At 44.9% G+C, this 25,080-nt stretch overlaps 1 protein-coding gene across 4 annotated transcripts in view; it reads right to left on the bottom strand.

The window, feature by feature from the left end:
- The window catches only part of pdzrn3b (PDZ domain containing RING finger 3b), a 98,809-nt gene that overhangs the window by 17,965 nt on the left and 55,764 nt on the right, over window positions 1-25,080 (bottom strand). Inside the window, exon 1 of one of the 4 annotated variants that reach the window (XM_082532726.1) lies at window positions 3,443-3,835. The exons of the other annotated variants lie outside the window; for them this stretch is intronic. Within the exon in view, the coding sequence (XP_082388852.1) occupies window positions 3,443-3,511 (69 nt within the window). The 5' untranslated portion in view covers window positions 3,512-3,835. Of the gene's footprint in view, window positions 1-3,442; window positions 3,836-25,080 lie in introns of those variants that run through there. 4 annotated transcript variants of the gene reach the window in all.

Genomic DNA, 25,080 nt, shown 5'->3' on the forward strand with positions numbered 1-25,080 from the left:
AGTGAGACTAAGCTCTAATGAGCTCGCAGCCACCATCAGACTGCAGAGACAAAACATTCAGAAACCAGGCTTCAGTGCAATCTGCACACTTTACATCAAATATTGCAATAAATAAGTAAATAAATTGAAAAAAAGAAAAGAAAAATTAAACAAGTTGCACAGCAGATAATTATTTCAATCAAAAACAAAGTCCACTTGTGGTCTGATCCCGGTGGAGATGTTTACCAGAGGTATCATTACTCTGAGGAGAGGAGCTGAATCACTGAATCAATACCGAAGCAGTCTGAATCACTCGTTTTGACAGCTAGCGTTTCTCAGACCGCCTTTCGGAGCTCATCGTCTGTGACAGACGTAATTCTTCTCCGCCCGACAGATTTTACCCTCTCTTCATTTCTGCAGTAAAGGCGTTTCAAGAAGCTGTAAACTTGTTTTTATTAGCTGTGAATTGATTTACTCAGTGGAAGCAAAACAAGTCATACAAGCCTTCAGGAAAAAAGCTGCAGGTTGAAAGAGACAAACACAACACCATTTTAGGGCCTGAAACGCTCGCTTTTAGTCAACAGACTGAAAACACTCTGATACAGCGACACTCTCTCCTTCCAAAAGTGATATCTGATGTTGTAAACCTGACATTTTCTGGGCCTTTAAACCTAAGATGACACTAGATAATCTGATCTCACAGCGAAAGACGAAAATGGTTATTACAGGGACGCTGCAAGCATGAAATACCATTCCATTACCAGTCTATGCATCACGCTGGGTAGGTCTCATGAGACACTGTCACACTAATTGGACTGACACTAAAAACTAAAAAACACTGTTAACCACATGAGGTAACAAGTGACAAGTAAGCTTAAATTTACAATATGTTTTGAAGAAAACCAAAAAGGACAAAACAAGCCCCCCAAAAAATCGTGCATTCTGACAGTTTAGGATTAGTGTGATGATCATTCATGCAGCAGATCATCACACTGATGCATATTTAATGATTTAACCCCTGCAATAGCCTGCAGTCAGGTAGCATGTGTCTCAGCTTGGCTATCATTAACTAATGCTAGAAGGAAAGTTAAAGACAGTGGATCCCCCCACGCCAGTAGGACACATGTAATGATTAAACACTAAATGTGTCGGGACGGGGGGGACGGGGGGTTGGACTAAGTCTGTCTGTACTGTAAATAAATACTTGACCCGATCACAATCGACTTTTCTTTAGTTTCAGGACAGACAAGCAATTCTTCTTAAAAGTTCCTTAAGTACTAATGATAGAGGTTAAAGCATTTACAGTCAGTGATTGTTTAAGCAATGTTGGCACTGTGAGACTTGGCTCTTTTTGTCTGTTGTAGGTGAAAATAAAACTAATATTTTTGACATTGGAGCCACTGGTGAGGCAACACGAAACACAAAAACATGTATTTTTTCCCCTTTTGTTTTAAAGTTGCAAACAACAGTAACCTGTAAAAAGCAAGCAAAGTCTCAGTACACCACAGAAAAAAGTATTCCTCACATTTTAAAATATGATGTACACCAGAAGAAGGAGAAAAAAGGTGAGATCTGTGCTGTCATGTGAGGCAGCCGATTGGCTTGTTAGAGGCACAGACGCCTCAGTGAAACAGAGATGATCTGTGCTGCTGAAGCCGGCACGCCGACTTTCTCCACAGACTGACTCACAGACATGAGAGCCGTGAGTCGGAAAGGTGGGTGAACGCTCTCCCGATCCGGAGCAACTTCCAAGCAAGATGACACAAGGATGGAAGTTAAAGAAGAAATAGAAGTGATGCACATTTCCATAAACTGTGTTTTTGGTTGGTGGGCTTTCTGACCTCAGTATTAGCACTCATAATCCATTTATTATACCCCTGAATACAACCCCCCCCTCCTTCTTTTTCCTTTCAGAGAATCAAAACCTTTTAGTCTTTTTTCCCCCAGAACAGACCTGATCAAAGCCAAACTATTTGCAGGCACAATGTAAGACTCCCTCCTGTTATCTAGCCTGGGAGCTTTTTTTTTTTAAAGAAAAAAAGAATTTAAAAAAAGGCGAGGATAATAAGTGAGATCCACAGAGAGCTTGATCATTACATTCATTTAAAGCAGCCGCTAGCCACCCGGCACCCTGTGCAGTAAATGGAGATGTAATTTGGTGTGATAGGAGGATAACACTTGGCTGGGCTCCATTATAGATGAAAAGACAGTCAGGGAGGGAGGAAGAAAAAAAACACAACAAAAAAGCAGATTTGAGTGTGTTACAGAAAGCAGCGCTCACAAAGATGTTCAACACAGTCTGTCAGAGTCGCGCACTGTCTGCTGTCAGATGGGTCAGTGTTTTCACTCATTAGAGCAGACTGACACTTGAATCCAAACGCTCTCACATGAATACACCAGCACTCTGGATGTGTCGTCTCAATTGAATTCGACACCGCAGGAAAGCTCGCGGGGATCAGAGAACGGCAACATGTTGTAGGGTTTTGTCCCGAAGCGTGAACAGCTTCTCTGCTCAAAGAACAAGCAAACACACTCACACGATACATCCGGCTAAATTTCACAACGGTACTGTTTTTGTTTTTGTTTGTTTTAATGCCGCAGACGAGCAGAATTGCTTAGATCACTTTCAACAAAAAAAAAAAAAAAGTTATGTTTCGCATACTTTTTCCACATGAACCCAAAAAACCAATAAAAGTTTAACACTACAAAAGCACTGAGGCAACTTTATTTTCTTCATCGATTCTTCCCTTTTCTCAGCCCAACAGCCAAAAAATAGATAATTTACAACATTATGAGATGGAATAAAAGTAGCATATGCTTATTTTTTTGGAAGTGATACTTAAGTGGGAAAATCCTGAGTATGTTAAGGAGCAACTTGGAGCCATAAAAAGTGCTAAAAAACAGACAAGTTCAGGGCTCTTGGGAGAAAATGCTCTCCCTGCTTGTTAATGATGCATCTGCCTGGTCCAGTTTCTTTGGTGGGAAGAAAAAATGCACAACAAGCACCCGAGTGTTAAACATAAACTTTAGTCAAAGTCAAACTGGGGTTAAAGCTCGGAAAGCTCCGAGTCAGCATTCAACTGACAATGAGGAGGTGGGTTAGCGATCGACACACACTAGCAGACACACCGAGGGAGCCGTCGCCTCTTCGTCACCCCCTCCTCCTTTAAACCACAGCGCGCCACCTCTCACTGACCCCTGTGACCGGCGTTCAGGCTGCTCAGCTGCGAGAGCTCCGGCCGGCAACAGCTCAGCTCCACTCCACTCTCTTCCAACTCCCACTCAGCCAGTGACCTTCCCCCAGAGACGCAAACTAACTGAGCTGCACTTCAACAAAGTCTGGGAGCTACCAAACCAGACTGTGGCTCTTAAAGAAACTGCAAAAAACAACAAAACAAACTATAAAAAGAAAGAAAAAAAGAAGCAGCTCCTCCTGAGGCTTGCAGAAGCTTGGTCACAGTACCTGGCACACTTCGTAGAGTAGTTTATATTGCTCCTCGGGCTTCTGCAGGGTACAGAGGCTGCATCCCATGGTGGAGGAGATCACACCATCCACGCTCTCCCTCGAGCCAAGAAGAAGAGAAGCAGCAGTTATCTTGTTTCTTCTTCTTCTCCTCTCTGAACTCACTCCCACGCCAGTGCGATGTGTCTTTCTTCCACAGCCACACGACAACTTGGGCTGACAGGATTGACTTCCCCCTAGCTTGTGGCTCTATCTCGCCACTCAGCCTCGTCCTTCACACACACACACGCGCACACACCACACACACTCATGCACACACACATACACACTGACCGCCCCCCTTCCTTCTTGCTTCACATGTCTCCCTCCCACTCCGTCGCTCTCCAGCTTCCTGCTCAGCTTTTGGAGGCCAGCAACTGAGATCGGCTTTATACGACCCTCATGTTTATTAAGCAGCTGCTCATTGAATATTCATGAAGGGTGGGGCTAGTTCATGAATGTGAGGAGGGGAGTGGTGGTCATCAGGCTAGATAAAGTCTTAATTAATAAGCATAGTTGGATCCTTTGTGTAGAAACAAGCTGAGTGATGAAAAGCATTTTAATATCCCGGCAGGACAAATATACTAAAGAGACTCCAGGAGCTTCTTTCTAGCCAGATGTAGACTTTTAATTTGAAATTCAAAGCGCTTCGAGAAAGCCTTCATCTCTGACAGCAGGATGTACACATCCAGCGCTGCGCTTTGCAGCTTTTACCCTTTCTGTGCCCCTTGTCAAATTAGCACTTGGTGACCTCTGGTATACTAATCCAGCATTCTTTCCTCGTGTTTTTCTTTCCATATACACAAGGCCCACAGCCAGTGAAAACAAATAAACCAGATAAATATTTATGCTGGCCCTCTGTGGCGCGTTTGGACAAACTTTACCCAGCGGAGCATCTGAAGCGTAGCGACATACAGTTAGTTCTCGGGGTCCTTCACGGTGTCCGCTACCCTGCCAGCGCACGGCGGGTAACGGCTCCATAAGCCAGACCTGGCATCTGTCCTGCTGTTTGCTCGTGTGCCACGCAGCCAAGCACAGATAAATGCTCACAGGGGGCAGCAAGAGGGGCAACCAAAGCGTTCGAGTGTTATTTGCAGGCATCACAGTGGAGAAAAACATCATGCGTGTGATAAAAACGATCACTGCAGGACTTCACTGTATGATATCGTCACCTCTTCACGATCTGATCGCATGGTTGATGTGAATTTTCAAGGACTGAAGCGCTAAGCCGCAAGCCTGGATAGATTTCATGGCAGTAGTTAGGGTTTCTCCTGTAAGACCTACCACTAACTGCTGGCGGTTGAAGGCATTTCCTCCAGCCAGATGTGTCCTGTGATCTCTATCAGCTTCACCACTGCTCCAAAACCGCTGCAATACAAGTGAGCAGACGCTGGGCTTGTTTAAAAAAAAGAAAGAAACAGAAAGTAGCTACTTTTTTTTTATTTACCTCCTGGAGAAAGTAATTTGTTACAGTACTTGTTGCATTACTTTTGCAGATTTTACTTAGCAGCCTGTTTAGCACAAAGCAGATGAAAACCAGCCGATAGAGGCCGTCACACAAAATGCACTGTATGTCTCTGCTTCTGTTACCTGTAGAAAAAGCACGTTTTCGCTGCTTAGTTGTGGTTGGCATACACTGCATTTGAGATTCAATCTCTTTCCCTGCTGGCTTTGTGTTTGTAACATACAGTAATTTGGATAGAGAAGAGGTTAACGTGGAAATACTGTTCCTGGACTGGGCAAAATTTGCTCTTTATCAAATACTTTTTCCATTTGTGCAATAATTCAGAAGTAGCAGTGTGGATATTGCCACACCTTCAAAATTTAGATTCTGCTCAACTTTTGTCTCGTCTCCCACATGTCACGCGACTTATTTTGGAAAAGTGTGCATACAAAGTAACATTGGATGATTTTTTTCTAATCCAGGCGTCCTGCAGATATAACAACATACACCTTGTCAGGCATAACAATATATCAGATTTGTTCGTCCAGCGCGTCCCACAGATGTTCGACAGGATTGAGATCTGAAGAATTCGTAGGCGTTGTGAGCACCTCGCATTCGTTGTTGTGCTCCTCGCACCGTTCCTGAACCAGGTTGTGTTATCCTGCTGAAAGAGGCCACAGCCATCAGGGAGTACCGTTTCCATAAAAGGGTGGGCATGATCTGTAACAATGCCTAAGTAGGTGGTAAGTGTCAAAGTAACATCTACACGAATGGCAGGACGCAAGGTTTCCCTGCAGACGCAACACCGAACTTACATCCAGCTGAATGCTGCATTTTTTCCATCAACTAATACAAAAACTTTTCAAAACAATAAGAGCATGCAGCAGTTTTCAAGGTTTTCATCTTTGACAGTTTGTTGCTACAAGCAGACTCACTGTATTGTGTTAAATGGTACGACTGGTCTCGGCAAAACCGTCTCCAGCCAACCTCACATTTTTGTTTTTACAGAATTTCCCATTTTTATTCACTTCCTCTAATTTCTCATTTACATACGACCACTTGGAGGGGAATCTGACTAATAAGATTTGACTTATCCATTTAATCTCCGTGTTTGTATTCCTTTCCAGCGTCTTCCAAACAAAGCCTTGCGTTAGATAAATTCCTCTTTCCCACAATCTTAGCTGCACAGAACTCTGGACAACGTTAAAAGGAGTTCCTTAAGGCAAGAGACAAAAACTTGCCTCGGGCCAACCAAGAAGGTATCTGCGTAAATTTGACAATTGTTCATCATCACTGCAGGCTTTTGCTTGTCTGGGTGCTATAGCTCTCAAAACGTTGATCCAGAGAAGCATGAAAACTCATTCTACGCTCACATTAGCTGTACTGTTGTGCCTGGGGCTGGGATCAGTGGAGGGTTCAAGCCGGCGCTGTTGCCTGGATAATCTTTCTTTCACACTGAGATTATCCCATTCGCCAAGTCAAAACGAAGACAGCGCTCCGCGACGAACAACTGCGCTAAAGGTTGCGGCAGCTGGAGGAGAAATAAAAAATGTGCATATTAATAAACAATCAGCAGAGGTGAAATATAGAGTTGGGAAGTCAACTGAGAACCTGTTCAACCACAGCTGGCAGGAAAAGCGCCTGCACATCGTCTTTGTGTCTGAGATTTAATTTTGTCATTGCTGATTGAATTTCTCGCCCTCTCTGGCAACAAAGCCGTCCTCCATCCGTGTGCGGTGGTCTGATCAGTGGGCTCGGCAGGCAGACACACACATGCACGCGCACACTCTTCAGCTTTTATTCATTACTGGCCTAGACATGACACGGTATCAGAGGTTCTATCTCAGCGGGGTCGAGACCAAACAATAATAATGTCATACGGTTTGTTATAATAAACATCAACATTTTTTCATGGCGACCAGAGGGCTCAAGGTTACCACATCCCCTTCCAATTACCAGCGTGCTGCTTTCATAGTGTGCGGATGCTGCTGTGCACTTGATCAATGCTCAGTTGAGTCATTCATATTCATAGAGGCTGCCTGGCAGTGTGTCCGCGTCCCACTGGGCCCAGTTTAAAAGTCATGACTTTAGCCGGAGCCACCGAGGGATCAGGTGGCGATCGCTGCAGCGTGCACCATCCCTATGTGCTTTATACCGTTCTAATGCGTCGTCTCCTCCTCCTCCTCCTCCTCCTCCCCCGGGCCACTTTATTCAGCTCACATAACTTCAGAAACTGACAATTTTTCTTGAAGTCACAAACTAAAGCTTACACAGCTACAACTGCAACTGCTAGCATTTTAATGTAGCTTCACTAATAAACTCTATCCCTGCTACTGCCATTAAAATTACAATCCGATGACAACGACACATATGCGATTTGCACAGGCTGTCCTTTATCTTTGGTCTTGTGATGCACGTCTCACAGCGTTAATGAATTCTACCTCATCGTGTTATAACTGAAACCACACTCCTTTCCTGCAACTTGACCAAGTAGTGTCTGGAGAAAAACATAGTGCAAGTGAAGCTGAATATAAACCATGCTCAAGTCTTGTGATTTAAGCACCCACCACATCACCTGCTCTTAAAAAACCCATCAATTACAACTTTATTGTTGTCTTTTAGATGACTGTGTGATCAGAATGTAATGTGCAGTCTAGGGGGTCAGTAAATACTATATAAATCCAAGTACATTGCATTTAGATGCACTAAGCAGTATTCTTTAACCTCGTGCAATAATCCTTCAGATAATGTCCATAGATTAGTTCAGTCACGGTTACTATAAAGTGAAATGAATGACTGCTGACATTATTTCCTTGTTTAACCACAAAATCTAAGTAAATGGCAACTTATCATTAACTTTCTTCAAGCAAAACTAAAACTACTTTATGACCTTCATCTCATTTTTTAGACATTAGTACATAAACTAAAAGCCTAACGCAGCTTTGCACTTCGTATGACCAGAAGCTAAGCAATTTATGCAGTATGTAGTGAGTCAGACCTACTGCTGTACAAAAATGCACACTGTAGTTTTAACCTTTAATCCCTTTACTGTCTGAATATTTACTGTACACTGTAGTTGTCACACATGCACCTTGGTGCTGAACTTTTCACGACTTTAAACAAAGACATGCAGGTGACAACGTAAATGTCTGGTTTAAGTGGACATTAAACTGTTTCCTTGAGTGAGACAACGTCCAGACCTTTTCCGCCCAACGCCGTCTCAAGCTCATACGTAAAAACTGCATCTGACTGAGAAGTAACGGCACACAGTGTTTCGGTTCATATGCAGGTCCACTGCTGATCTATTTAAAATGTATGTAACCTGACCACATGTTTCAGCCTACCTCACCAAGCCAATTTATTGGCCATTTATCTTTCAGTCATCAGAGAAGAGAAAGGATTAAAGAAAAAAGAAAGAAAGTGGAGGTAAGAGGGTGCGGAGAGGAAATCTACAGAAGGTGACGACGTGGCAACATGCGAAGTAACTGGAAACTGATGGCTAGGAGTGATAAGACAAAGGGAAAAGGCATAATAATGTCCAGGTCCTCTCACACCACTCTAATGTGCTGTCCAGACAGCAGGATGAGGGAAACAGAGAGAGAGAGGAGGGGTGGAAGACTGGGAATGATAGATTGATGGAGGGGAAAACTAGACTAACGTGGCTTTCTGTTGTATAAAGTGTCACTGTTCTGTGCGGCGATGGAGTCTGTACTAACGTCACTTCACGTCATGTTGCTCGAGGTCAGGCGAAGACTTTCCGCTGTCTGTAACTCCTCGTGTTTTTGTGGTGAGACGCCACAAATGCTGACTAACATAAACAGGAAGACACTCAAGTTTTCCAACAAGAGCGGATAATGAGCTGTTTGGGTTGCTTCTTACAGGACACCACTTTCTAATAAGCACACATTCAAATCCTTGTGCACACCAGACAAAGCAGTACCGATTCATAAAGACATATTTTTATAAAAGCAGCAGTGGTCAACGATGCTGCACTGTACCTGATATGGGATATTTAAAACACCTGTTCTTTATACGGCAAATGGATTTTGCTTTAATTACCATGCAGCCCATCGACAGGGAAATTAAATTATATGAAGCAGTCGTATATCTAGTGGAGGGTTCAACAAGTGAAACTGAATCTGTGTTTCTCACACTGACTTAGCTGCACAGGTATGTTAACAGGGAACCGGCTGGACATTTTATCATCAAAGTTGATGTTAGAAGCGGGAAAAGTGGGCAAGTGGACAATTTGAGCGAGTTTGACAAGGACCAAACAGTTATTACTGGAAGACTGAGCATCTCCAAAACTGCAGCTCTTGTGGGGTGTTCCTGGTCTGCAGTGGCATCTATCAAAGTGATCCAAGTAAAGAACAGCGGTGAACCAGGAACAGGGTCAGCAGCGGTCAAGATTCATTAATACAGGTGGGGAGTGAAGGCGGTCCGATTCAACAGATGAGCAGAGGTAGGTCAAACTGCTGAAAAATTTAAAATGGTTCAGGAATGGTTTGAGGAGCACAACAATGAGTTTGAGGTGCTCACTCAGACTCCAAATTCCCCGGATCTCAATCCAATCGAGCATCAGTGGCATGTGCTGGACAAACATGGACTTACAAACTTACAGGATCTATTATTCTCTTGGTGTCGGATACCACAGCACACCTTCAGGGAAACAGAGTTAACGATAAAAACCCTGAAACCATAAATTTCACACCCGAGCTTCCACTCTCGCGGCCCGGTACCAAACGACGGACCGGTCCATGGCCCAGGGGTTGGGGACCGCTGGTCTAGTGGAGTCCATACCTTGATGGCTAAGGGCTGTTCTGGGGGGACCACCACAACATTAGTCAGGTGTTCATGATATTATGGCTGATCAGAGTCGACGTCTGTGGGAAACACTGCTTACTCATCATAATTAGTGCTGCTCAACCAGTGAAAATACTTTTCTAACATCTTCCAGTCCTCTGGATAAACCGCAGCATGGCATGAGCATTCCCAGGTATGGCAGCGTCATAGAAAAGCTGCCATTTGATTGATTTTGCAGGATTACATGATTTTGTAACAATTCCCTTTTTTGAAAAGATTACTATGAATAAAGTTCAGGCAAACGCAAAACCATGTTATTAAAATTCTATACTGAACCATGAAATTTCTCTGTCAACAGGTTTGGCCCAGCATAGATGGACTCTACTCAGTGGATTTTGGCCACGGCTCTGTAGCCCACCCCCTCCACCCCCACACTCCATTTGGCTGCGGCCTGAGCCCTCATATCAGCCCTGTAATCTGCAGAGGATATGAGAGGAGAAGGGAGCTATAATACCACCGTGTTAATGGAGATGCCAGATGAGCAAACAGGAGTGCCAAGATGGAGCGAGAGCTAACACGAGGGACGCTAAAAGAAGGTGTGAAGAAGAGGAAGAAGACAGACACGCGAGACAGAATCCACAGAGGAGGGGCAGAAACAAACTAAATGTGTGGAGGAGTTTAATGAGTCTCCAGATCCTCTCAACAGTACCGCTGGGGCCTAAGCATGCGAGGATCAGTGTGTGTGTGGGTGCAAGAGTGTGTGTGTGTGTGTGTGTGCCTGCACCTCTGAAACACAGGGCTGTGCATAATTTATCAGACAGCTGTCAGCTTTGTACTCCTATTTACTTTGCGAGCCAGATCCCGTGCCAACAGGGACCCGAGCCAGCGGGAATGACAGCCACCGAAACGATTTAATTGGAGACTTAAACAATTAATAATGCCATCACTATCTCTTCAGAGTAATTACTTAAGTATGGAGGGGATGTTAACAAGACTGATATGCTAAAATGCTATGATAATGCCCCTTTCATACACAAACAGCCGTGACACTGGATGTTTTTAGGATACAGTTTTTTCCCCTCCTTCTCTTTTTTTTTTGTTAACAGAAGATATAAATCTGTAAACCTGGTGTCTTCTTTCCAGGCTGCCCAAGGCGGTTTCCCATTATCAACAACTCGACAGTAAAATGCACATAATTTTGCTCCAGGTTGGTTAAAGTCACCTTCACTTTCCAGGGTTTGGAAAACAGCTTCAGGCAGGCATTCGTTGGTGCGCTGCACTCACTGAGATGGTTTGAACAAACATTGCGCCACAAAAGCAATTATCAGTTTTTTTTGTGTGGCATCGCTGGAGTGCGACAAGTGTGAAAGAATCCGCGTTTTCCCAAAAAGATTTCTGTCGAGCTATCCCACAAACAACTCTGGCAAAAAAAAAAAAAAAGAGAGCAAAGAACAGCTTTCTGGTTCTCTGAGCAAACAAGTGCCAAGTGGATGCAGGCATGGATTTGAGTGTAAATTAATTGGTCTCAGTGCAGGCAGTGAATCTCTTGGCTTGGTCCCCTCCCAGCTGACTGGCCTGTAAGCTACCACCACCACCAATGAGAGACCTGTACTTGGCTCCACAAGAAGGCTAGTAAAATTACCGCCTAACCTTTGCCACTATAAAAACGTCTCCACCGCTGTGTTATAGCAGGGTATCACAAAATTCTATTTACGTGCTAATTATCCAAATGCCACGACATTCCTGCAGAAGGTAACTCACGGCGCTTGTCAACACAGTTATTAGGTGGGATATTAAAAGGAGTTCATATTTCATCCCCCTCTCCTGCAGAGAGAGCAGGGCTTTGCGGCGACGTGACTCCGCTCTGAGGCTCCCTGAAGGGCTCTGCCAGCTCGGTGGTCCTCACAGAGTTCCTGTCACCAGCTAATTCCCCCCCAAGCCTTCATCACTCCTGGCTGTTCCAGCATGTTGGCAGCCAAAGTCACCAACAAAGGCCTCCAGCTAAACCGGGTGCAGAGTGAGACAGTGTGGGCAAACACAGCGAGGATACAGTAGGCAGAGCTGGGAAGCTGACAGTGAGTGGATTGGTTCTGGACTGAGGTTCAAAAGAGACAAGCGGATGAGTTGGACAAAAAACCCAAAAAAACAGTGTCCGTGCAGATTTAACAGCCTTTCCCTTTGGAGATCAGTTTCACAGCATCAGAACTGGATTTGACAGCTGAGTTTCTCCAGTAACACATTACAGTTGGCGCTTAAAAGGCTGAGGAGATCCTCCATTACCTGCAGGGCTGGCAGGTAGATCATGTGTCCACAGCTGTTGCTGATGGTTAGGTCAGTGTTGTAACTCATAGCAATGAGATGCAAGCTGCAAAACACTTTGGATAAGGGATATAGAAACACAATCGAGCCTTAGGGGATTGAAAACTTCTTCCTCGTGTGCTTACAATCACAAGCTCTGAATCTGAGAAGTGCTTTATTCAGCAAGAAAATGATTGGCAATGGGAATAATAGTGCCCACTCTCACATTGTTTACACGTGACAGTAAATGTGTTTGGGTTCCTGTACAGGAAAGGGGGAATAAATCAGCCTCTCTTAGTGAAAGGTTCTGAAAAGTGACTTACAGCCTACGGCCTTATCTCATTACATTACAGTGCTCTCCCAAATGAAAGGCTCTGAGTGGGAGCTGAGGTCACTGAGAGGTAAGTGACTGACATGTTGCTTGACATCACTCACATGTCTCAATACCCAGAAGGACAGCTGAGTTTAACAGCCTGAAGCCTGCTGTGATAAATGAGTCCACTACCCTGGAGGGGAAAATATTAGGTTTTACACACACTGCAGTCTTTAGCAGTAGAAGGAAATTGAATGAAACTACGAGTGATGCTAACTGGATGTCTTGGCCAGTCGGTAAATCTCTTTACAACGTGACCTGTGGCCCATTAGTCAGGCCGAGGCAGTGACCTCTAAGGCCTTGGGGGGGAAGCGACTCGCAGCCTCCCCGATGTTCTCGCCGAACGAGTGAGCAATTTCAAAGTGAGACGTCTGCTCCTCCTCAGTGTCAAGCTCCACTGGCTGCCTGATGGCACATCTTAAACATCACTTTGACTGATGGTTAGCGCTTCACATGTGGCTGAATAAACCTTTCTATAAAAAGGTAATACACAGGAGAAGAACAGTTTCTTATGTTACAAAAGAAGAAGAAACACCCGGGGCCATTTAATTCCTGGGCCTTTCAATAACAGAACACATTTCCCATCCCACAGAAAGACACGGAAATAATTATATACAGTAAAAGTGGGCAACTTTAATGTGATGGCAGGCACACTATGGCTTAAATGGGCACTGTCTCTTTAACCATTTTAGAATTTTCAAGTGGTGTGAAATGACAGTGAATGTTGTACACTGAAGATCATCATTAACGAAGAAATCCCACAGGGTCTCTGAGACAATCTGGTTTAATGATGAAGGCTGACCTTTTGGATTAGATGAACTACAAGATTCATTTTCTTCGTCATGGCTACTTTGAAAGTTAAAACGTCTTTGAGAAGCACATTTACTACAGACACGGTGAATTCTGCTCTTTATCGTTTATCCTATCCGTACGGCCGTATAGTTATCCAGGTTATCCAAAAGGCCGATTCCACAGCTTTGCCTGCAACTGCTTATAAATGAAGGAAATGTTTAAATCTGTCAATTATAGAACATTTTAAAGATAACCAAATCCTAGCTCAATGTTACCGGTTTTATCAAAATCAGTTTAACAGCAAACTTGTAAAACATACTAAATATCTGGTTAAGGACTGAAGATGACACAATTTCAATGTTACAGGATTTTCCATCTCTAATTATGTAAAACAGTCATGAGCAGTGCTTGAGGCTTCCCATCACACATCTGCTCATGACAATACAAACCAGGTTTGCCCAAAGTTAATTTGATTATCAACTTCTGAGATTTCCAAGTGTGAACAATGCCCTGATTCTCCACTGCTTCCTTGGTGATTACCCAAAACAGTGAGGCTTTTAACAAAGGAAATGCTAATGCCATTAGCACTAATGGAGGTTTCATTTGTGACACGTGTCAATTAATGTACTAAAAGGATTGTGTGGAAGGGTTTCGTCAGCGCAAAAAATGTGCATTTAAAGCGTTGGTATAATGCTTAGCAAGTGTCCTAATGCTGTGCAACGCATGCAGAGTTAGAAATTAAAATGAAACATGAATGGAAACTGCAAAAAAAGAGGCCTGTGTGTCATTTTCCTGTCTATTTTCCACATAAACAAAGCTATTAGCACCATTATTAACCAATTCAATGGATCAACATGATGCCCTTTCTTAGTGTGTGCTTGTTCAAAAATGCATTGGAAAATGGGCCCATAGTGCAGGTTTGTCTTTCATGCTGAAAGCATCATTAACCCAAATATAATTTCTTGAGCAGTGTTTCCACTAAAACATCTTTAGAACGAGTGCATTTGATTGCAAATAACAAAACCTCTCTGAAAATTCAGCCTCCTGCCCCCAACCCTTCACCGCCATCCCCATTTACACCCCATCCCCTTCCAAATGGAAGGGAAGAAAAGAATGCTTTTAAGGAACCGAAGCCTGTAATTTCCATCTAGCTCCAACTTCATTTGCGCTGAAGTACCCCGCAAACGCTGCCTTTACTGAACATAGTGCTATGGTGATGCTGAGCGGACCAAGTCCATTAAGGAAGACGGGCAGACAGAAGCATGCTCTCTTTTAAGAGGAGCAGAGAAGTGGAGAGGGACAAAAGAGCAACAGACAGAGGGGAATGGTGGACAGCGACAAAGCAGGAGCTGGGGCTGGAATCACGTAGAAAAGGAGGGATAAAGACAAGGCTGTAGTTTAATGAGGAGACAGTGATTTTAGGAGCAAGCAGGGGGATGGTTTGATCTCTGACCTCTCAAATCCCTCGGTGTGTGTGTGACAGGCCTGAGCTCAGACGGCGGATTAAGGTAATCAAGGGTAGTAATAAAAACAGAGCACACATTCATGAGAGCGGATACTCCCTGAAAGCAACAATTATGCACCTCATTCCCCCGTCTACTCCTAGACGGACAGACGGTGTGTCCTTATACCTACACACTGATGTTGCCTGCAGTGTCTTTGTACCGTGTGACAGAAGGGGGCCAACTACAGACAGATACAGATGTGTGAAAAACGCCCAAGGAAATCCATCCGCACATTAATGGGATACGCAGCCTTTGTCCCACTTTGCAAGAACATTTCTTTCTTCTACCATCGTACAGACAGCACTTCAACCAAGCTGTTTGAACAAAAATGCAAACTTGAAAACAACAACGTGGCAGCTTTTTTTGGTTTCAGTGGAAATATTGTATCTAAAATTAGACAATAATAAACCGTAAGAGATGGTATGACTCAAATCTACATGGAATTGTGACGCGTGTTGATCTGGGATGCTGGGCTTTCAACCATATTGCTGAGTAATATCATAAACAGTTCCAAGTTCAGAGCGGAACTGTCAAAATAGGTGAAAAAAGAAGACTGGCTACATACTAGCTAGCTTATATCCATCTGTTTACTTTATCTGAGTTGAATGTAAGGATAAATAAAAAAACAACAAGGTATCTCCTCCATAAAAATGTACGAGCTAGTAAGAAGACACTGTAGTCCTGTTTCCCAGCAGACACCCTGACAAGGCCAAGAGGGAACTTAAAAGGTTCTGCTCTGTCTGCAGCAGACTGCTGGAACATGACTTCATTTTGAGGTCAACACAATCCCCTTCAACCGTATCAAAGAGCCCGGCTCCACTCTTAACACCTTAACAAAGAGATGTTTAAGTCCTCATAATGAGGATGCCACATGCCGATATCATCTTTCACAGGCTCTGACTGTTGCTCCTGTTGGATGGAGTCACGTTCACTGGTGCAAATCCCTGCCTTTTTTTAATCACATGTTTTCAATTACTTTGAGAGTGCACAGAACCAACTTGTCCTGTAATTCAATGAGGACACAAAGAGGCAGGTCAGGCGGGTGGGGCAGCCCAGCATTGTCCTGTGACAGCTGAGTGGCAGGGGTGAGTTTAGGACCTATGAGCACACAGTGGTTACTTTGTACCTGCCAGTCAAGCTGTGACACAGACAGCCTGCTGGGGGATGCCTCAAGAGGCGAGTGAGGTGAGAGGTCCTCAACCAAAGGGCAATCCCCCTCTAGCAGGTGACTCCCACCCGCTGTTTTTGAAAGAAAGAAAAAAAAAGAAGGCTCACAATGACAAAACGAAGGGCAGAGCTTCTGGCTCCTTTAACGCAACAGCTCAATGTGTACGGAAAAACACATTATAGAAACTGAGGTTATGAAATATGTCAGAACTCTTAAACTCCAATCTATTTTCTTACTCCTCCAGTTCAATCAGTTCCATATAGGCCTCTTAACACCGCTGCCATTCGCAGCATCCAAATGCACAACTCGATGATAGAGTCTGAGCTTTTCTTTCCACCAAAGTTCACACTCTTTCAGCCCCATCTATCTCAGTCAAAGCCTCTCACTACAAAGCACTCCCTCCTCAGTCCTCCACTGACTACTTCCTTATCTGCGAGCCAACACACCATCATTCAGACTGCTTCCGAGCCAGTGGACGTTCCAGGCTCGGAAAAAAAAAGATTGATTTTTGCAGCTGAGTGGTAGAGGTGAGGAGGTATTATGTGCCAGTCACGGTTGGCTGTGCTGCCAGCTGAGTGAATGCCTGTGGACAGCTGATCACAAGAAGTATTTTATATATAACCTCCACAAAAAGAAAAGAAACCCAAATCAAAGCATGCTAATCAAAAAAAGATACCCCACCACTGTCCTCTCTCCCCCCTCCCAGCAGGCTATCATTAGCTATCCCAGGGTAATACTCCCCCCTTCCCTCCGACAGTGAGCCACAGGTTGACATGGTGCCTCACTAACACCTCTGCTTTGATGCTGCCCGTCTGACCACAGACAGGCTCCTAATGGGAGAACCAGGTGAGCAGGGAAAAACATTAGCCGACCTCAGTATTGGCATCTTGAAAGACAGATGGAAATAAGTAAAGAAAGGCTGGCTAGTTTTAAACTAATAACAGAACAAAACATGGTACTGCAGCAGGCTGGTAATGGTGCTGCAGTTTGGTTTTTGGTTCGAACACTTCTCTGCCTGTGTGTGACTGTGAGCAAGGCTGCATATGAGAGGACGGTAACAATGAAGCTAATGCGCACGCTGGGCAGGACCTTCAGTCACCAAGGAAACAACCTGTTTCCGACTGTCACCATGGCAACCTTTATCCAAAAAGTGGTGAAGGCTCCCTCTGAGGGATGACGTCCTGTTGGTGAAGATTCCTCTCCAGAGGCTACAGTACAAAACTCAAACATGCTAGGATTATTATTGTTATTATTTGCAGTAATTGGGTGAATGAAAGAGACTGAACCAGCCTTCCGAGGTCATAATCTGCATTCACTTTTTACCCAAAAGAACAAGGGAATGATTCAAATGTGCCAACAAATGTTAGATAACTGTTTCTGCTCCTAAAGTCATGCTGAGATCTTTTAGCCAATAAAGTACAACCCTGCCTACGTTAGCGGCTTGTCCAAAAGCTCTAGTTCTGGTGATGGTTCAACCAGTACGGCTACGCAGAGCCATGTTATGCAACCTGAGCCGGGTCAGGAATGTGATTTCGCCATCCATTGGGCTCTAATGCTGCTCTTGATGTGTAATGAGTATGAGGGTTCAGGTGAATTGGAGGCTTTTGCTCTCTTGCTTTGGTAATGGGATTAGCAGTTCAGCTGGGAGTTAAAGGGGCTGAAGGATGGCAGAGCTGCAGATGCATGGAATGTGCGTGGGTGTATTTCAAAGGTGGGGCGGGGGGGTGCATGCACGCCCGAGTTGCCATGCATGCCCCTGTGGGGCTGATCAGCAAGCAGCAGGGTAGAGATTAACTCCTGATTACATCACAAATTTGCTCCAAGCTCCTGTCCGCTGCCAGTGGACGTAACACGGAGATTTGGACCGTGGAGTCCACCTCCCATGGCACACATAGCCAACACACACACGCGTGCACATTCTCTTACACTTCCTGATCGATGGGGAAATAACAAACCGCTTCCCCGAGCAAAACATTCTTGCAGATAGAGAAGGAAGTGAGCCTACTGAGACTTCAGCCACAGTCCAGACCAAATAACTCTCACAGAGCTGTGATCTAGGCTACAGAGAGGGACGGATAGAAAACCACCTCAGGGTTATATCCACAAGGTCAGACCTTTAACAGACAGGAAAAAAAAAAAAAGAGGAGAAAACTGTGGCAAATAATGACAGTAACATCCCCTTCACAGGCTGATTCCCTGAGCCTGGTTCTGCCTGACGATTCTTAGTTTTTCCTTCCCACTGTCGCCAAGTGCTCGCTCTGATTGTTGGGCTCTCTGTTTTTATTGTAGGGACTTTACTTTACAACATAAAGTACCTTGAGGCAACTGTTGTTGTGATTTGGCGCTATATAAAAGATCTGAACTGAACTGAATACAGGCGTCTTTCTCAAACATATTTGACTTGAAATGTTTATCTTGAAATAGATTCTAAAATACCAAAAAAGTGATCCGCCTTGAATATCCAGTGAGGCAAAAACCTTATTCTCCCATCAGTGCAGTTAACCCACTGATGTAAATAAGCTACGTTTTTGAGAAATCTGCTGTAAATATAACCGTGCAAGCAATCTTGGCAGGAACAATCTTCTTTTGTTCCTGCCTAAAAGGGAGCAAACCATCATTCATCCTTCCTGCATTATTTGAGGGTGAGATTCCCTAAGCATTGTACATGCCCCACTATCGAATACATATTCATGTGTCTCGTTAAAAGTAGACGGCTCAAAGAGTCAGAAAAAAAGGAAAGCGGTTTGAAACCTCCAGGTTCCTTTCTTACGGGGGAAAAAAAATATCACACTGCAGTAACGAGACATTGTTTTGCTGAAGGGATGTGGGATCAAATAAGGCCATGTAGGAGAGGTTATTTATTTAGGAGATCTCTGAGGCAGCTTTTAAAGAGTCATATCACCACCTACTGGTGATATTTAAAAGGCCATGAACATAGTGATGCTGAGGAGCAAAGGAGCTGCACGTTCAAAGCACAGAAACACTGCAATGACTTTCTCAGGTGTCGAGCAGGAAATGAAAAAAAAAAAAAGAAAGGTCGGTAAATAAATAAATGAAAAAACATGTAAACAAGCTGAGACAAATGAAGGGGTGGTACAAGAGAGAGTGAGCGTGACGTTTAGCAAACAGGAAACCTCTTTCAACAAGTGGCTTAATCCCAGAGAAGCTCTGTGTGGGGGAAGAGGAGCCACACTGGTGTTTACCTGCTAGATTCTACAGCAGCTCATCAATCTCAGTGTGGGCCTCTCGCACCGGCTGCCCCTGTTCCTTCTGCCATTTCATCACTCCTCCCTCCCTCTGTCCTCCCATCAAGCACCTCTCCCAACATGTGTTGGGTTATATGTGTGTGTTTGGATGCATCAGGAGCCCAGCTGGTTGTGTCAACAGTGGGAGGAGAGTGAAGAGGGAGAGGAGCTTAAGGAGCCAGAGCTGTGGCTCCAGTCTAGCATGACTCAGTCCGGGTGTATTCATTGCCTTGGGGGGAAAACACAAAGCATGTACCAAACACGGCTCTCCCCTCTCCTCGCCCTCTGTAATCAGAACGTTCAGATGCTCACTTTCCCCCATTTAACGAGCTCTTCTGTGTCTCTTAGCCCAGCTGTTTTGGAGTAATAACAACCGAGACAGGAGGGCGATTGGAAAAGCATTAGTCTGTTTAGGCTTCCCTGTGTGAGGTTGTTGCCCTGCGCCGTGGACTGATGAAAGCAACGGCCCGAGCTGGACAACACGAGAGGATGCTGGAGCCTTTATATCCCTGGGGCTGTGGGGGAGGCGGCTCGCACACCTGTTCAAACAGCCAGAGCTATCCTGAGGAAATGAAGAAATGAAAACTTCCATTTCTGCAGAGCTGTGCAGACCCTGCACACCAAATCCCTTTCACTTCCTCTCCAGCTCGCTCGCTGTCTTCTGTTTCCACAGCTGGCTGCAGGAGTGTCTCTCCCCCACCTATCTGCACATCTAGACCCAACACACAACCAAATAATACATATCTTAAAAAAAAAAAAAAAAATCAAACAAACAAAAAATACCTCTGTGGATTCAACTGAAAAATGAAGGTCATGAATGTCACTGCTTTGTTTCCTCCTTCCTTTTTTTTCTGAATGCCTGTATGTCTGCAACAGTCGGGCTATGTGAAGAAAACTTAAAAGTGGCTGTCTGTTTCAGTGAGTCTGTAATTATTCACCAGTCCCCTTCACCCAGAAGGACACTGAAGCTTTGAACTGGCTGAACCTCGGCGAGTGCTAAAGAGCGCCATGCATGAGTGGCAGCCAAGGGGGACAGAAACAAACGTGAGCAGGTCTCACGCTGAAGTGAGGGATGACTCCTAAGGTCAAAGCTGGGTATGATCCATCTTACCTTAAAGTATTGCTCTCTATTTAGACAGCCAAGAAAAAGGTTATGCATAAACAGAGAGGAAAAATGTGCACATACATGATGATTTGTGACTTGACAGTATTGCGCACCGTGTTCATGCAGTGAACTAGTTCATAAGTGTGGAAGTACAGTAATTTGCCCTGCTGCCGTTTGTCCAACAGCCTAACAAAGCTGCTCTTGCACAACATTAGCCTAAAGCAAAAGCAAACGTCTCCCAGACTGTGCACATTAACCTTGAGTCTGTCTCTTCCCAGCCAGTCTCGCTCCTTATCAGCAGATGCAGACTCCTGGCGTCGTACGAGGGAGACTGCTGTACCTGGAAATAAACACCACCTTAACTGCACCCAACACTATGGCTGTACCCTAAGGGAGGAGGGCCAATGAAATGCTTGACAATGAAGAGGAAAAACCTGCAAGCAAGAGCCATCTTTTTTTTTCTCCTTTTTTTAAATTTATGAGCAGCTAATGTACTTTCATGCCTGTGTCAGGGCTGCCCATTATTACCTTTGTACACCTAGACTCATCTGATGACTCATGCTACAGAGCACAAGGAAGGTGAAGAAGAAGAGTTGTAATTAATGTATTCTGTTGCCGCTTCTCTTCACCACAGGTTGGAAAACCTGAACGTCTGTGTGGGGGAAGAGGGTGCAAACAATCACAGCTCCGTCTCTGCATGATATGACAGTTGAGAGATATCCAGTGGGGGTTTTTTCCTGAGCTCCCACCTTAAATTACAGCTTTTGGAGGAGTCATAAATCAGAGTTTGCTGGTCTGTCTTAAGCGTGACAGGAGAGTCTGCTCACAAACAAAGACAACGAATGCAACTGCAGTGGAGACTACCTGTGACGTGCTCCCCTCGCTGTGGCTCCACAGCTGGCTCTGAAGAGGGGGAGAATATTTCTGGACCTGTAGGTGCACACGGCAGCCACCAGGGGTCGCTCCATCCCTCCACTGTTTCACAGATTAGGGCAAGGGCAGCTAAATGAAAGCCTTTATAGAAATGAGCCCCTGTCCAGATTCAAAACCCAGGCTGCAGCTCCTGCAGTTTGACCTGCGCTCTTTACACAGACAACAGCTCCAGTTACATGTAAAACGCAGATTTTGGGGGGAGCGTATAAAAATACTTTATGGAGCTGCCACAGCTGCCACTAAATCTTGTAAATCCTTTCTCATTTGGGAAAATATCTGCCAAAGTATTCCTTTGTCTTGGGATTAAGACTGGAGTGCACCTCTAGAACTCCTTTGGAGAGCAGTACACAAGTAAAGCAAACAGAATAACACGCTGTCAGGCTAAATTAGTGTTTGAGTATGAAATCTGCTTGTTTTGCCAGTGTAACAGGCCACACCTGAGAGGGGGGGTGCATAAGAGGAGAATTGTAAAGCTCTTTGCTTAGGATTTAAGTCTCTCTGCAGATGTTATATTACAAGAGATTGAGAACAGCAGAAACAGAGGGAGCTCAGGCAGTGGAAGACTGGAAAAAACAGTAGGATGTTTAAAGCCTTTCTGCTGGTCCCACAGGGCACGGTAGGAGCAGCAACAGCACAAGGCTCACGGCTGACTCGGCCTATCACGTGGTTATTCGTACTTTTCCAGCAGGCAGACAGGAAGCACCTGGGTCCGAGGGCCAGAGAACGGCAGGGGCCACCGGCTCCACCCAACAACACCTCATCACTCCGAGCCCGGGGGTCCTGCGCAGCCTCGGTGGCTCTAAACTGGACTGCCAGAGAGTAAACAAGCATCCTCTCTCTGTGCGTGGCACCGGGGGGAGCTCTTTCATTCTACGTCAACCCTCAGGCGCAGAAAACGCAGAGGAAAGCAGCATGTGGTAGAACTGTTGGCTCGGAGACCTGCCTCTTTACACTAAACCATTCAATAAATTAAATGCTTTTCCCTCAGCTGGGCTGGAAATGCAAACTGTAGTGAGCTGCCACTGGAAAGGAGGAGGAAAGGGCTTATACTGGGAACATGACTGATGGAGTTCTGTGGCTTTAGGGGCGGAGCGTGCGTGGCTGGGCGGGAGCCTGGGTGTGCTGGGCACTGGTCACATTTTGGTGACTGTGCAATTGCTCCCACTGTGCTCGGTGGTGAGGGGGGCGCAGCCCACACCAGCCAGAGGCAAGTGGCCAAATGTAAACAGCTCATTCTGGCGGTGAGACCAAGAAGCTGCTGTAGTTTTTGCTGGTCATGAGATGATGAATAGAGATTTAGAGAAAGGGAGGAGAAGAAGCAGCAGACCAGGAGGGAGGGAAACAGGGCCATGAGGGCTGGAGCAAAGGGCCGGGGTGGGGTGGGGGGCAGGTTTCCAACCCTCACATCGATCTTTATCTATCACATATTCCCAGGGAAAGAACGCCCGGAGCAGGGAGCGGAGTTCACGCCAGCGGTGCACTCTCAAGTCAAACCCTTCTTGTTACATTCTCCATTTCAGAGGCCCTTGGCAAATCATCTCCAATGCTACTGAGAGCCAGAGAGCTGAAAATGAAGTTAGAGGAAATTCATTTTCCTCTTACAATGGAATTGCATTAAAAAGAAGAAGGAGAAGAAGAAATCTTATCCAAGTTTTATCTGCTGATATCTCTGCCTGTGACCTGAAGTGCCTGAAAGAAAGCTCCGTGTGAGCTTATGGCTCATACCTCTTCAAGTATTCCCCATGCTAACCTCAGGAAAATAAAACATCTCTGGAAGGCAATGGAAATATGTTCCTGTTAACATTAAAGCTTTGTGGGCTAGCCTGAAAAAAAGTACACCAACGTTTGCACTTCTTCTGTTGTTGTTGATTTTTTGTTGATGTCCTCCTTCGCACACAACAAAGGCTTTTTAACGAACCCGACTACACCAACCAATTTTTCCCCCCTTCATGAGCATGCAAACCTTGACCTGAAGTGAGAAACCAGTGAAAACCACTCAGGGGGGCTATTATTTTTGAAGGGCGCCTCTGCAGCAGTGGATAGATGTTACTCTTTAACTCCAAGTACAACTTCTGTGTAAATGATACAAGAAGCCCTCTGTCAAACATTTCTCTGAGTGAAGAAGTTAAAAAACAACACAAATTGCCTCGCTATTGTGCCAAACGTTTAGTCTAGAAAAGCCCGAGATGGTGTTTGGCTCAGGATAACTGACAAGTCACATTCACGGGTTTTGGTATATTTTTAGCAAATGTTTTGTCCTTTTTCAAACAATCTGAGTAAATGTGCGTCTCTCTCTGCCACATATGCCCTCACGCACAGGTCAGAGGTACTGACTCCCCCTATAACTAACATCTACTCTGACTCATCCTCTGATCCCTGCCAGGCCTTCCCTCTGACCCGGCTCCAATTAACAAATTAACGAGCTCGGGAACTTATCCAGGCTTCGGGCAATGGTGCACGAGTACATGACCCGACTTTCTTAGGATTAAGGCTCCTTTATACCCAGATTATGCAACACTTAGCTCCAGTGGTGGGGACGGGGTCGGGGGTAGGTAACAGTGATTCAGGGGAGATTGTGGGTTTGAGGGGAGGGGTGTCAGGTGTGCCGCTTCAGATTAGTGCAAAGCTTCGGGTAATGAAAGAAAGGATGACTGCCACTTCCCGTGCTGCCTTTGAAGTCTGATCGGACTACGGGAATGAAAAGCAACTCTCTAACTTCGCAAAGAAGAGACTCTTAAAAGATTCTCACACACACACACACACACACACACACACACTGATAAGGAAGACCTGGATTGGAAACATCTGACCTTGATTTCTCTCTTCCCTTATGTCACTCAGTCATATACAGAATTCCCGCCTTTATGCCAGCTAACTTCATCTGATTTCTCATATCGGAGCAAAAAGAAAAAGGTCAATAATGGCATGGAAGGTCTTGTTCTTTACCTTCTTTGCTCTTCGTTGAGGTTTCTGATTGCAAAAAGGTCAGCTTAGACCACTGGGGTTTCTCAGCAGTGCTGAAGGAAATAAAAGCACTCGGGGTGTGTGAGAGGAAAAGATTCAAACTTGAGCTGGATTCGTCATTTTTGTCAGTTATAGCAAAACGGGAAGAGAAGGTCAGGAAAGGAGCTCCCGCTGCATGCTCACAGGCATTAAATAAGCATTTTTTAAAAAAGGAAAAAGACACCTGTGAAGGCTTTGTGAACCCGGGGATGCTTTATAATCAAGTTTACCTCGCAAGGCAAAGACGAGGGGCCAGGACACAGAGCGAGAGGCAAGACTGTGAAGATGGGAAACTCGGAAGGTAATTGAAAAGAAAACGCCTAAGGCAAAGAGACAAGGAGATGGGGGTGAGGAGGTAAACATGGAGAGGAGGGTGAAACGTGCGCCAGAGTTGTGGCTTGGGGCGCGCCCACTGAGCGGCGAGGGATGCTACTGATGGACGTGTCTGACATTGCACTAACAAGCAGCCCTGAGAGTGCACAGTGCACTTATATATAAAATCACATGTGAAAACATATTGCACAGCACACAAACAATTGACTGTATTTATATCTCTGTGAGAACCCTACACTGCACGCAGTCTGGAGTCAGCTTGATTTGGTCAGTTGAACAGTTGTGATCAAACCGGGCCTGTGGAAGCTTCAGGATGACAATTTGACAACCTTCTGTGTTTGAACCGGTCCTGTTGTGCTCAGTTCTAACTCCTTATGTTTAGCATGTGACTCTTCTAGGGTAGCTTTGCATGATTTACAGCCAAAAATAATCTTTACTTGACTTAAACTGAACCCTCACTTCATCTGCTATTTGAAAACAAACAGCTTCTATTTCAGCCTTGCCGTTGTTTAAAGTCGTTTTGGCTTTTTGTGCATCTGTTAATTTTTGTAAGTGGCTGGCGAGGCTGGATTAAAGAGTGGGTTGGTCTCCAAACTA

This window comes from Aulonocara stuartgranti (assembly GCF_965226115.1).
Source record: "Aulonocara stuartgranti genome assembly, chromosome: 5".
NCBI classification, from domain to species: domain Eukaryota; kingdom Metazoa; phylum Chordata; class Actinopteri; order Cichliformes; family Cichlidae; genus Aulonocara; species Aulonocara stuartgranti.